The sequence below is a fragment of the Sylvia atricapilla genome, chromosome 15, assembly GCF_009819655.1.
Source record: "Sylvia atricapilla isolate bSylAtr1 chromosome 15, bSylAtr1.pri, whole genome shotgun sequence".
Lineage (NCBI taxonomy): Eukaryota > Metazoa > Chordata > Aves > Passeriformes > Sylviidae > Sylvia > Sylvia atricapilla.
Window position 1 is genome coordinate 722056 of NC_089154.1, and position 14058 is coordinate 736113.

General features: G+C 36.2%; 1 protein-coding gene across 1 annotated transcript in view; it reads right to left on the bottom strand.

Annotated features, from left to right (window-relative positions):
* DNAH3 (dynein axonemal heavy chain 3) overlaps positions 1 to 13124 on the bottom strand; it is a 55555-nt gene extending 42431 nt beyond the window's left edge. The window contains exons 1-15 of the mRNA XM_066329641.1: positions 13020 to 13124; positions 12001 to 12205; positions 11013 to 11046; positions 10338 to 10518; positions 9660 to 9849; positions 8955 to 9150; positions 7812 to 7937; positions 6888 to 7083; positions 5423 to 5602; positions 4902 to 5038; positions 4639 to 4744; positions 3910 to 4088; positions 3436 to 3620; positions 2008 to 2131; positions 1296 to 1452 (exon numbers count right to left, since the gene is read on the bottom strand). Coding sequence (XP_066185738.1) covers positions 1296 to 1452; positions 2008 to 2131; positions 3436 to 3620; positions 3910 to 4088; positions 4639 to 4744; positions 4902 to 5038; positions 5423 to 5602; positions 6888 to 7083; positions 7812 to 7937; positions 8955 to 9150; positions 9660 to 9849; positions 10338 to 10518; positions 11013 to 11046; positions 12001 to 12205; positions 13020 to 13124 — 2301 coding nt within the window. The remainder of the gene's footprint in view (positions 1 to 1295; positions 1453 to 2007; positions 2132 to 3435; positions 3621 to 3909; positions 4089 to 4638; positions 4745 to 4901; positions 5039 to 5422; positions 5603 to 6887; positions 7084 to 7811; positions 7938 to 8954; positions 9151 to 9659; positions 9850 to 10337; positions 10519 to 11012; positions 11047 to 12000; positions 12206 to 13019) is intronic.
* Between the last annotated feature and the right edge of the window lie 934 nt (positions 13125 to 14058).

Consider the following 14058-nt stretch of genomic DNA (forward strand, 5'->3'; position numbering starts at 1 on the left):
GAAGGATTTTTTTTAAACTTGTGATTAGGTTTTTTTTCTTTTACAGAATTATCTGGGAGCTCCCACCAAAACAAGTGTTAATTGCTGTGTTTATTCATGGTAAAATATGGTCTTGATCCAAAAGATTTTACCATAAAAATCTATGTACAAAGATTTAGATTTTTAAAAAGTGTTGTCTTCTTTATTTCACAGGTAGGGAGGTGAAGTACCAAGAAATGATGGCTGAAATGCAGACACTGAATTCAGATTGAGTCCTGAGTCTGTGCTTTTATAACACCAATAGGCCTTTCATAAAACTTGTAATCATTTAATATGAACTGCAGGCAGAAAAATACGAAGATCCACATTCTAAGATAATATTTAAATTCATGTATTCACTGAGCTAATTGTCATGTAATTTCAATTGTGTGGATACACCTCTCATGTATTAAGAAACTTAGGCTTAATTTGTTGTTCAGATCTACCTATAAGAACATATCAGTGCTGTTAACTCACACAATTAAATACACTAGACGCCTTTAAATCAGCTTAATAGTGTTGATATGTAGGACTACCAATTTATTTAAATTCTAAACTCATTTAATTGATTCCATTTTTTCTTTTGAATGGGAACTTAACTAAAATGTTGACCCTCATGGCTCCATATATGGAGAAATCTCATTGTCTCACTGTGATTTAGAAGATTAATTAAGCCTCATAGCGCCTGTGAGATCTCTCAAAGACAACCCTTCTCATTTCCCAGCAGAGTCACAGCTCAGACAAACTGTTCACCTTAGGATGATACAGCAAATTGGATGGAGAGCCCTGAATAAAATCTAGAAATCTCGGTCTTCAGTTACAATGGAAATTAAATGGAAATTATACAAACAGTTGAAAAACATTTGGGTTTAATTTGAAAACAAGCAGAGGGCCTGAAAACACAGCTCCTGTGCACAAACCATGATTCAGGGAAAATGCCAGCTTCCTTACATTCTGCCTCTGCCAACTCTGTCAGAATTGTTTTCTATGGATACTATCTTGGTACCACTGACTCTTGGAAACAGTGAAATTCAGTATTTCAGTTTTTTAAACTCCCTGATCTTTTTTCCCCAACATTTTCTCTTCAACTCAGTAGTTGGGACAAATAACCACACAGGCACAAGAAGGTATTTGCCACATCTTTGTGAACTTGGAAATTTTAAAGCCATCCTGTCAATATATGGCCAGAACCCTGAAAATAAAATTGGGGCAAGAACCAAACCTTTGCTCATCCAGCACATTGTAACCCACTCCATACTAGATGAATAAATACTAACCTCAAATTCTGTCAGTGCATCATCTATATTCTTATTTAACACTTTGAAATTCTCAACATTCTTCCTCAATTCTTCCCCAGTCACGATATCCCCTCGCTTTTTGTAGCTTTCTACTTCTTTATAATAACCTTCAAGAGTTTCCTTAAACTGAGAACACCTAAGAAAAAGATAGCTAAGGTAATAGGGTATTGTGTTTCATTCCTTTTCAGGTTTCGATTATTTTATTAATTACAATAGGCACTGTCATATGAAATCTGATCTCAATACTAGTGAAATCTCACTAATCAGTTCTATCAGTACTATCCCATTTACAGATTAGAATTCAAGGCTCATTTTCAAACCTCACAATTGGTTTACTTTACTCACATCTGCTACCTCTACTATCTGGAGAAAATAAATGAAGAGTGAAAACAATGTAACAAAACTATGTGGACTGCCATACTAATCAATATAGTAACATAAATTATGAATATTCGGGACCAATCTTCCATTCCTCCTTTCAGATCTATTTAAGTATAGGGATATTCAAATCCACCCCAATCAATAGTATTTTTCAGAAATCTCCATAATACTACAAGCTAGATTTGTTCCTTACTTTCTCAGGTTCATTCTAAGTTTTCCTTCTTTGAAATTATCTTCCTTCTACCCATATTGAGATTTTTCTTTTCTTTAAAATTCCCAGCAAAAAAAAACAAACTACATAACACCATACCTTTCCATCAATGCCCTCTCCACCTGAATCCTCCTGTCAGTCAACAGATTTTTACTGCTTTCAAATACTTTCTTTATCTCATCAAGCCAATGGAAAACTCTGCTGTTCAGGTTTATGTCATCATCTGAAGTAAAAAAATACAGTCACCTTTAAGAAAATACCTTTTAATCAGTGACTTAACAGAATACTTATTATATAACAGAATGGCTACTAACATGCAAAATAGTTAAACTACGTTTAGGAATAAGCAAAGAAACTGGTGGCTGGATTATCTTTACTGCAAAGAAACTCTTCCCTCAAGCAACTCTGATTGACAGCAAAACACTAAAATCAAGTTGAGAATATGAAATTCTCTAAACAATATGTCAGCTAGGCAGAGGCAGTTAGTAAGAACAGTTATTCCAGAATATCAATTCCATTCAACTATACACACAGAGAGATCACTCCTAACTAAATATAGATTATACCTACATAAGATGGATAAATGTTTAAACCATTTCTAGTCCTCAAGCTGTAAATACTGAATTATTCACAAAAGCGAGAGCATCACAACTACAGGATGAGCACACATCTCCATCCTCACATTTGTCAGTGCATTTAGGTCATTATAACCAATGCAGGACACATGCTTATTAACCCAGCTACAGAGAAAACGTAATTATGAAATACTGCAATTGCAAACACTCCAGTCCAAAATGTAACAGAAAATTGTCCTGGCTTCCATAGGCATCCTAATTTTTATCATAAATGAAGTCTAATAAACACGACATATCCTTGTTATTTCTCCCCCAAGAGTGTGTTCTGCTTAAGGAAACAGTATTATCCTGAAACTAAAATAGGTTTGCATTCATTTAAATGCCTTTCCTTTTTAGGTGTAGCAAATAACAGAGTGCATCTATGAATTACACTTTTGCTTTGAATAGAAATACAAACTATAAGTAACTTCTACAGATGTATCTTCAGTTCTCTTAGAGATCAGTCTTTATATTAACCAAGAACAGCAAACCATGACAGCAAAACTACTTAAGTCCTATTCTGATTCAATCCTCAGGTGCAGGGATGCAATTTCTCACACTTTCTGCATGCTGTCATAGAGCCTTTGGCATGTGGTGTTTTGGATAGCTTTTATCTGGAGAATTTTTATTTAATAACATAGAGGTGTAGCATCATTTGGCCAGATTACATACCATTGACCTGATAATACCTAAAACACAATAAAAAGCTCTGTCTATGCTGTGTGCCATTCCTCTACCATTCCTTGCTGCACTGGTACATTTTGGCCTCTATTGAATTCTTTTTATTTCCTTTCTGTCTCTTTTGGAACTGTCCATTAGCACCCTAGATGATACAACATTTAGGCATGTAGAGCCCATTATCTATACATAAATATTCTCATATGGAAATTTGATGTTCTGCAGTTAGACATACCAGAGAGATAAGCATAGTCCATGAGGACCTGCAGTCTGCGTGCTGCTTTGTCGAGGTCCTTGTTCAGTTTAACAACAGTCACTTCGCTGGATTTCTTTAAGAATGCTTCATATTCCACTAATTGTTCAGTGCTCTGAGGCACCTCACTCATTCTCTTTGCAATGAAGTTAAAATCATCACAAATTCTTCAACAAAAAGAGAACAGACATATCACTGGGATTGTGAATGAAGAGAGAGGCAAGATCTGGTAAAATGATTCTGTCTTTGAAACAAAAAATATTAAATTTTTTAATACATTGAACTTTTTTCTTTCTGTGAGTTCTAGCCAAAGCTCCCTGTTCAGCCAGGCTGCCCTTCTTGCACTCATCTGGTCAGCACTAAAAAACCCAGCAGATGAATAAAGGTCTCTCATCCACAGATATATACCACTGATCCGGGCAGACAGCAAGAACCATCCATGCAAACAACAGGTACCTTTGATTTAACTGTCTGTTTTCCACCACTTCAAATTCAATCAATGTATCTTTGAGATTTTGAGTCCGATTGCAGAGTTCCTCATTCAGGTGTAAAGCATCCAGACTGAACATGGCCAGAGGAATAGTGACATCCATAGAAGCAATCTCTCTTTTCAGTTCTGTGAAGCTGTTAATCTTCTACAAACAGTATATAAAACATCTGTTATTTTTCCTAAAAATCTGACACAAATAATGGTTTCCATCCAACAAACTGGATCATTTATTCCAAACAGAAGAAGGAAAACTCATTTTTATCTTTCCAGAGACCTGCTCTTATCCACAGATTCCAGGCCTGAAAGCTTTGCACAGTAATTTACCATAGTAGGGAAGACCCCAAGCTGCCTAAAGAAGCATTTAGCCATATGCTGACTCAGGGATGCAAAGAGAAGAGTAGACAGGGCTGACTGAGGACAAGACATTCAAAAGACAAGCAAGGTGCAGATTGAGCAAATACTCTGGGCAGCCTTTCTGCTACGAAAGAGCAACAAAACTCACAGAAGAGGGTTATAAAGAAACCTTCTCCTACATTTGTGCAGCAGCCCTACAGTAAGTGGCTGTGAAAATTGAGCACTACCTTGCATTCCCAAGGGCAAAATTACTGATTAGTTCTTCAGGCAGTAAGTTAGGAAGTCATGTGTGATATTTTAGCAGCTGTATGAACATGCTGCAGTTGTCAAGAACATATTACCTCAGTTAAAGCATCTAAAGAGGGACTTTTCTCCAAAAATTTTGTGACATCTCGCTGTGATTTGTTGTTCAACAGATTGCTGTACTTCCTGTACACATTTAAATACCTTAAACACAGAAGACCACAAAAACAAACATAAGTTTCTGATAGGAAGTTTTTCTGTAGAAAGAAACAAATATACTCAAACTGTCTATTTAGTCAAATGGACAGAGTTATGAAATGGAGGGTTTTGAAGGGCAATGGAGTTACCAGCCAAAACTTACTTTTTTGGACCAAGTATGTTGCTTTCAAAGATCTTTTCAAGTTTGTTTATATACTCTAAGAACAATGACTCATGTGGTTTGACTGTATTAAGAGTGAGATCACCTCTTCGTAATTTCGGAAATAGAAGTTTCTCTACCTGAAAGAAATCATTACAAATACTGTAACAAGATACAGAATAGCAAAAAAAAAAAAAAGTTTTCTATTACCCATTCACCTACCACATTAAAAAAAATCATTACTTGGTAAAAACAGTGCAACCTTGAAAAGGCTCTGATCTATAAATAACACTTGGTTACTCACATAGTTTGCTTGTGAAAACTACATGAAAATCAAACCAGTGTTTCAATATAACTTGAATGTAAAAAGTATCTTCTATAATCAAAAAGTTTGCACAGTTCATGATTCACAATCCTCATATTTATCTTCTATTTTTCAATCTTCAGCCTAATTCATAACTTTTTATATTATAGTTGTTTTTATTAATATTGTATTTTGTATGCAGCTATAACTTATCCAGTACCTTTGGGAGTTCCTCAGCACTCTGCAGGATCTTCTGGAAGCACTGACTGATTAAATCCCAACATGCTCCCAAAGGTGGCTCAAAGACAATATCAGGCTCTTTCACACAGAGTTTGACTGTGAGTATCTGAGATAGGAAGAACTGCATTCCTCGATATGGTTCTTCAAAATCATTTCCATCCTTAGGGGAAAGAAGGAAAAATTTACACAAGGAAGTGAACTATAGGAATAGAAATTTTTAAACTGTTCAAACTCCCCCAATATCCTTACCACACAACACCAATGGGAGCATCTTCCCTGGTATTTACACAAAACCTGATGTTTCAAACAAGAGCTTATGGTGCTGACTCCTAAATGAATCTATAAAAGCTAGAATTAAGAAACTGGATTTAAGCCTAATTGCCTTTTCTCTTAAGTAACCGAAATCAAGCACTAATCATCATACAAAATAAAAATTCTAAAAAAATAGTAGTCTATAATATCTATCAAAAATAAATTCTAGAATCTAATTTTAATTGCCTTTAATTGTATAGTCATTAAGAACTGCACTACCCCCAAATTGCCTTTATAATAATGCAGTCCTAATCCATTACTAGATTCATAATGCAGATGTTTTATATAAGCAAACAAAAGAACAAAACAAGCAACAACAAACACAAAAAACCAAACAAAAAAAAAAATAGAAGAGCCCACCCAAACCAATCCACAAGACAAAACTAAAACAAAAAAATTAAAATCCCAATCATCAACCACACAATCATGATGCAAAGCTTAGTGGCAAGACTTAGTGCAAGGTATAATAGTAAATTGCATCAAGTGATTGATTCAATTGATCCTCTGCTATTCAGTATTCAACCCACCACATTTATTCATTTTGTCTTATCAAGGTAGGTCCTGGGTGGTTCTATATTTTAAAAACTCATTTCATCAAAGAAGCAACTTTATCGTAGCCCAAACAGTGGTAAAACTCTCACAGTGTAATGGTTATTGTTATAATTCTGTGCATTACTTGAAACAATACCGGGCACTCATTGGGTATAGACAGGGACATCACACACATAAATTACCTCTGCATAGGATTGCACACCTAACTGCACACTTTCATCTTCAAAGGGGATTATTTCTCTGCTTTTAGAGAAATACTGTAACTGGTTAAGACAAAAAAAAATAACCTAAAAATAAACTAAACAACTAAAATAAATGCATACTCACTCAAAACTGAGCTGAAATCTGCTATAAACTGTTACGTGTAACACTAGACCTGCCAAGTGATCATTCAAGTCAGCAGCTCTTGACTGTGTAAAAAATCCACTGAGCATACACAAGTCTTTGAAGAATACAGCCATTTTTTATGAAGGCAAGAGCCATTTGGGACATTTTGGCCTTCAAAGAGCACTAGTTTTTATGGCTATATGAATTATCTCCATGTAAGACAGAAAATTATATGTATACCTGGCAGCACTTACCTTGTGGATCATAAAAAATGCAAGAAGATCTTCCAAGGAGTTAATAACCATCTCACGCAATTGTAACGACATTAGAGCTGCCACAGAACTAAAATAGCTTTCAACTTTCTCAGGGGAATCAGAGTCCCTCTGAGGAGCAAAATGAAGCCACATATTTCTCTGATCAATGAAAATAGATGCACAAGTTGGGATCCACCTACAATGAAATAATATGGAGACAAAATTTTTAAAGGCTTGTTAGTCTTACTTTGCTCCTTGCAATCAAATCTAAACTCAGAAATTACCTAAAGAATGAGTAAAATCCAAAGGGCCAGAAGAGAATTGATAATTAGATATCAAACAAAACTATATATTCCAGGACTTAGAGGAAACCTGAGTTTTAAAGCTAAGGATGCTTGTTATACTGGACCACTCTGATTAGTTTAAATTCATAGTAATAGACAAAACAATAGTAAATTATATTGTTTTATTGATTATGAAACAATATTCAGTTGTTTAGCATTAAATGTGAAAAAAGTTTGGAAGATATCTCAAGCAGCAGAATGCAAACACTTTCTATCATGTGCCTCATATATTCTCTTTCTTAAACTGACTGATTTACACAATTAAAAAAAAAGATTTTCCATCACGATTTTAAAAGATACAGACTCCACTCCACTCATGGTTAGAAACCTTGTGAATTCCAGTCTCCATTTATTCATAGTTTATCACCATTTATTCTTGTACAAGCACTCTTGCAGTCCCAAAGGTTCTGACAGTAACCCAATATTTATTCTTCTGAGGGCTATTCACCCCTTTGTTTTGGCAGCCTTGTGGCTGGGACTGGTGTTATCTCCATCTAAAATCTGTTTTAAAAATGGGCTTTCATGTAAGTCAGCCTCTGAGATATTCTATTTATCTACAGCTCCCAGAGCTGGCACTGACTTGTTCTGAAGGATATCACGAGCTTCCCCACAGTGGGTTTGAACGATGCCCTCAAACTCGGCGGGCAGCAGCGGCAGGTCTGCACGGAGCACCTCTGCAGTGCGAACAAACCGGAGATGGCTGTACCTAGGGAGGGGAAACACAGAGCACATCTTTATTGGAACAGTGCTTAAAAAAACCCACATGAAATACAGTCAGGAAAGCCTCGAGTGTATTATAAACGCAAAAAAGTAATTTCATTTATAAATATCACTCCATCGCTAAGCTGTCCAACAAGTGCATTTCTGATTTTCTATCAACAACATAAAGGGTTTCACAACTTTCAGTTGTACTTGCGGTGTTTAAAACTCTTAATTCTTTGCTAAAATTGCCTTGTCTTTTCCTAGGTTCATTAGTGTATCCAGTCATTAAAGAACATACAGAATGAAACCTACTGCTTCTATTCCACATTAATAAGTAGCTACTCTATGGGAGGAAAAAAAAGCATATTCAGCAGCATGGCATATATCACAGTTTGTAACATACAAGCTTAAATTCCTGCAAATGTTTCTTAAATGCAAAAAAAAAAAGCTCTCAGAATTACTAATTACCACATTTAACTTCCTAAGATTACATATCTCAATTTTCAAATGTCCCCAGGGCAAATTTCAACTACAAACACTTGAAAAGTATTTAGTTTTCAGAGTTAATTTTGTTCATATCAGCAACCAAGATGAGAATTCCAAATCACCAATTACTTGAGCACTGAATCTGAATTAATTAAAATTTTAAAGTATAATTTTTAAAATTATTAAAATTTTATTAAAGTTTATTAAAATTTATTTTAATAACATTTCATTAAAATCATAAATTTATTGTTTCAGATTAGGCATAGCACCTTTTAACAAAGGGTATGATCTTTTCACAGCACGTAATACATGTTCATTCAGCAACTGCAGGAAACAATCATTTTATGCCAAAGTTCTTAGAAGCTCAGAAAAAAGAATTATTTAGAAAACAAACATATTTTGCCAATTTGTATCTAGTTGCTCCCCCAGGTTCTCTGTAGCATATGTAGAGAAGTCAGCAGATCCACTCTGTAACCAATTCACAAAATAAAAACATGCTAAATTTCATTAAGACACTATGAACAATCCATCTTACTGAGAAAGCCAGAGCTCTTGCAAAGTGGGCATTAATGAATTCACTATGAACAGATTGCTTTCATTCCAACTTTTCGTTTCTTTGTAAGAGCGGTGCCATGGGACGGGTGCACAGATGATTCTCCGGGGAAAAGGGCGTGGGATGCTTTGAATAGAGAGTCTCTTCCTCTCAGCTGGATCCAACAAGACATAATCAACTAGAATAAATCATACATATCATGGTTAGACTGCATATATAGCCAAAGCCTACATTCAAAGGCACTGTATTCTTCATAGCCCAGGAACTGTAGAATTCTGCACATTTAAAACTAACACAATCATACAGCTATTTGTATATTTTTAGCATAAAATACAGCACAATAATCAAATTAAAAATTTGACTCTAAAATTATTTCAGAAAAAAGAAATTAAAGAAGTAAAAGAGAGAGAGAGAGAGAATTTGTCCTGATTCTAAAAATGGGAGGCAGGAGAAACAATTTTTCATTCCATCTCTCCACCTGATGGGATGTAAGGTTTCATAAATAGGTATCTGTTGAAATTGGAATGCTAGTTAGCATGATCACAGGTCACTTTCTCTCAGAGATCTACTTAGTTCTTCTGACCCCAAAGGAATTCTCCATGAATGCTAAGAATAGAATGGAGATCTGCTTTCAAAGTACAGTAAAAGTCTGCATATTTAATACCGCTCAGAGATTGTGAGTCTTACCAATGGCTTTCATGAGGCCGGTACAATAGTCTGTCTTAATCTCTTCTTTTAAACCTGCCAGGAATCTCTCCAGCTCTGGGCTAGGAGGAATGTGAGTTGGAATATGTTTTAAAATTTTATTCACCACTTCCTTATCCTGAGGTGCCAGCATGTCTTCTCGCACTCCATTACGTATGTAGTGACAGTACCGCTACAAACGTTTAAAAGATTACATTTATTGTATGAATTTTGTGACAGATAATTACTACAAAGTATTTTTAGCTTTTCTATCACTTGAGCTTTTTCTGTAATTGGAAGGTGTTTGAATATAATGGATTTTGGGTAGCTGTCTGTTTCTTTTAAAGCACTGACACCTTTACAGTACTGTGTTGATGCAGGCACATAACCACCAGAACTCTGTTCAGCATATTAAATTGCTGATCAAAAAGGTACTAGAGAACAACATGAGAGGTTAAGAATTTGGGAAGATACTTAACTTGCAAACCCTTAACAACAAAGCTACAAATGAAAAAGGAGCTGAGAGTATTTAACAGCAGTTTGCTATATTGAGTATTTACATCTCTCCCAATCCTCACGTCCTGCCTGCTTTGCTCAGCTACCTTTTAGTAAACAATTTCTAGCTGTCTTGCAGATGATTACCGCTGCTACTTTCACCTTCAAAGGAAATTATATAAATACCTCTATATCCTCACTTGAAGGTTGCTTTTCTCGCTTACTTATCTCCTTCTCATGTAAATCCATGAAAGCAAACTGTTCTTCTGGGGTCAGTGGCTGGTTGTCTGTATAATTCATGACATGCAGTTCTGGTGTATGAGCAGGTACACTCAGTGAAATGCGATTCAAACACTTTAACAAAGCACTTTTGAAAAAAAGAATAAAAGTTTAGTGAATAAAGAAGCAGTAACGTTTAAGGGCAGATGACAAGGATTATATAAACCACTTGTGCTACACTGAGGACAACTATGACCATTAGAAGTATTTCAATTATTCAATAAAAAAACTCTCATTAAAATTGCATAATACAATATACTACTTTAACATAAAGGATGCAATCATGCAAACCTTTCAACAGCCCAGTATTACTCAGACAGCCAGCATTTTATGAGCAGCTCTACCAGAGTTACACCTACTAGCACAGTTTTTTAGGTTGCCCAAGATCTCCATGCATTTTCATGTGATTATCTTACTCAAATCTTGTGACAAAGAAGTTTAATGCACATACATTTTTTGTAGGGACTTAACATTTCATGCTTGGATGCTTAACACAGCATTCAGTAAAAAGAAATATTACATCACAACTTGAACCAGACTTATTGGAATATTCTGTATCTTTATAACATTACAGTACGTTACCTGTCAGAATTCCATTGCCGCTTTTTCCTTGCTGCTTTAAAAAACAGTTAAGAAAAATCACATCCAGACACACTTTTCAAATAAGATATTATTTCATATTGGCGAAAACCAGAGCTAAGTGTGGGGGTGGGCGGAGCCCCGGCTGCTCTGCCCTGGAGGGAGCCAAGCTGAGGAGTCAAGGAAGAATTTTGCAACTTCACCCTGAGCCCCTAGGACAAAAGACAAACCTCCTAGCCACGGCGACCTGTCTGGAGACCCACAAGCCCCCTCGGGATTTTATGTAGATCTGTTACAATTGATTGGTTCTGTACCCTTTTCCTCCCACCCTGGTGTCCCATAAAAACCCCTGGGTTTCCTCTGGTCGGCAGAGGTTCCTCGTCCCTGGAGCCTTTTGCTGGTACCCTCTCAATAAAGTACCACCTGCGGAAATTCCACACGAGACCTCTCTCTCTCTCACCACGGCCGGCTAAAAGAGGAGCTAACTCACAAGGGCATGAGCTGAGAGCACTGAGCTGAAATCACTGGGAGCTGAAATCACTGAGCTGAAAAATCACTGCTCTGCCCGATGCTGAGAAGCCCCTCTGCCAGCTGAGGAGCGCCCTGACCCCCAAGGAGCTGTTTCTAGCGAGACATCCTTTGGGGTGGCTGTGGCTCTCTGGGTCCCAAGCGGCGGACCCCATCCACCAGCTGGGATAGCTAAGCTATAAATCACATAATGAAATAAGAAAAAAATACAATTTCACAGAGAAGCACTGCAGTGATTATTTGGAGGGATGAGCCTAACTAGTAAATCTGACCTTTCATTTATTAAAGTTATGCTTGCACTGGCAAATTTGTCTATACTGACTCTGAGGTAATAAGCTTGTAAGTGTTTATTAGGGATAAGTGATGTTTTCCAGGGATGATGCTTTAGCTGATAAAGAATTAAGAGATAACAACACATGGAACATGCAAACCTAAACTTATAAATACATTCAAATATGGATACACAGGGAAATCTGTGATATTTCTATCATTGAAAAGGACTTGAATTTTTTCATATTTTTCAATTTCAAATCCCGTGCAGTAAGAGTGTAGTTATTAGCTATGGAGTCACTTAGGTTTCTGTAGAGATGCTGTTCTTTGAATGGAGCTGCCAAAGTCCATGATGACTCCTGCATCAAAGGAGGATAACGGCTTTGCTGAAGGAGAAGCTGAAATTGGAAAAATAAAAGCAAAAGTTTAACAAAGCACAATAGTTTAAAAAGTCTCCTTAGGGCTAGAACAGGTTTAAAGATCAATTACTATGAAAAGTAAATACATAGGTCAAACATATATTTGACCACTGATTAACTTTTAATCACTATGTATATTGATTAAAAATTGATACATGATCTCCACATGTATAAGGATAATTTTCCAGAACAATTCAGTCTTACTCAAGCTTTTTTTTTTTTTTGCATAATCAAGGCATTTTTTATAAATAAGAGAAGATAGTACATTATCTAGTTCTTTCTACTCCCCCACATCTCTGTCTTGCTTCTTTTCTTCTCCTTATATTTGCTTAGATTTAGAAGATTCCTATTCCTAAGGCCTTCATTAATGATCTGTCTACTTGTAACACTGAGTCCTTGTAATAGCTGAAGAACACTACAAGTTCAGAAATTCAGCTCTTATCTTTCTCTCACATCAGTAAGGATTTGTAATAGACTTCTTTGGTCTGTTCATTCCATGTTTTCTCAGGTGACTTGGAATCTATTGTTGGGCTTTTCATCAGTCCTGATGTCTGAACTTTACTGAGACAGCTCACAGGCACACGAGATGCATATCTCCAAACACCCCCAGAGATAAAAGTACATGAGATACAACCACGAATATTCTTGGAATCATTGGATCATTAAGGCTAGAAAAGACCTCCAAGGCCATCAAGTTCAACCTTTGACCCAGTACCACCATGCCCACTAAACCCCATTGCAAAGAATGGGAATTTGCCAGCAGATGGAGTGTGCGCATCCCAACAGCACATACCTCATAATAGTCTGAAGGTGCATCTGAAGCAGAAGCAGCAGCAGGTGCAGATGTGGGTAGGAATGATAATTTCGGTGACTGGTTTGGACGACTCATGTTGCACATGGAACTGTTTTGTGACTAGACAGAAATGAGAAGCAATTTCAAAGATATTTATTAAATACTCTGTTTCAAAAAAGATTCATGAAGGAACAGAGTCCTTCAGTTTTCACCGAAAATTACATATGGAAACTTTCCAAATTTTAAGGAAATAGATGATCTTTATGGAGGGTTCCCCAGTAAAACATGTTTTTTGCAGTCATTTCATAAAACTTCACAACACCAGTAAATGCCAGTTTAAAAACCCCTTCTTTTTATATCCCTGAAAACTACTTAAAATTAGTTACATATTTTAAGTTATACTAAAAATTCCACAGGGAGTTTGTAATGGTATAAACTCTGGATATTAGAATATTAAATCCTACCAGACTGCCAAATTGACAGTGAAACAGTCCAAGCTGTGTAAACTGCATTACTGGGGAAGGGGAAAAAAACCTCTAGATATTTTTCATGTCTAGAAGAAGTCAGTTGTAGAAGAAGCTATTACCAGGATGCTGCTGGAAGAACAAATTGCTCACAAGTACTCTGGAAAGTGTTGTACTACAAATGTCAGGATATCTGATGTGTTTGACAATTATATTTCACCTCTTCAAGGTGACAATACTTTGAGATGGCCTTCCAGGACTCACACAGAGTTCTGTCAGGATATTTTCTCAGAATTATCAAGCCTCACTGTGTTTTAATATGCTTTTAAATGGCAGCCTTCCTTAGTATTGGCCAAAGCCTCACCCATAGTCTATTCTGAGTTTCCTAAATCAAACTTGTTTAGGAGATTCACACGGAATAATTTCCTGAATACGTAGTGACCTATGAGAAAAAGGAGGTGGAAGTGTGTTGTATCTGAACACCAGTGAGTTAAATCACCATGAAAGAGGAAGCCATTACCCAATACAATTATGTTTGAATAAGATATAATCTTCTTTTTTTTACACAATTTTAT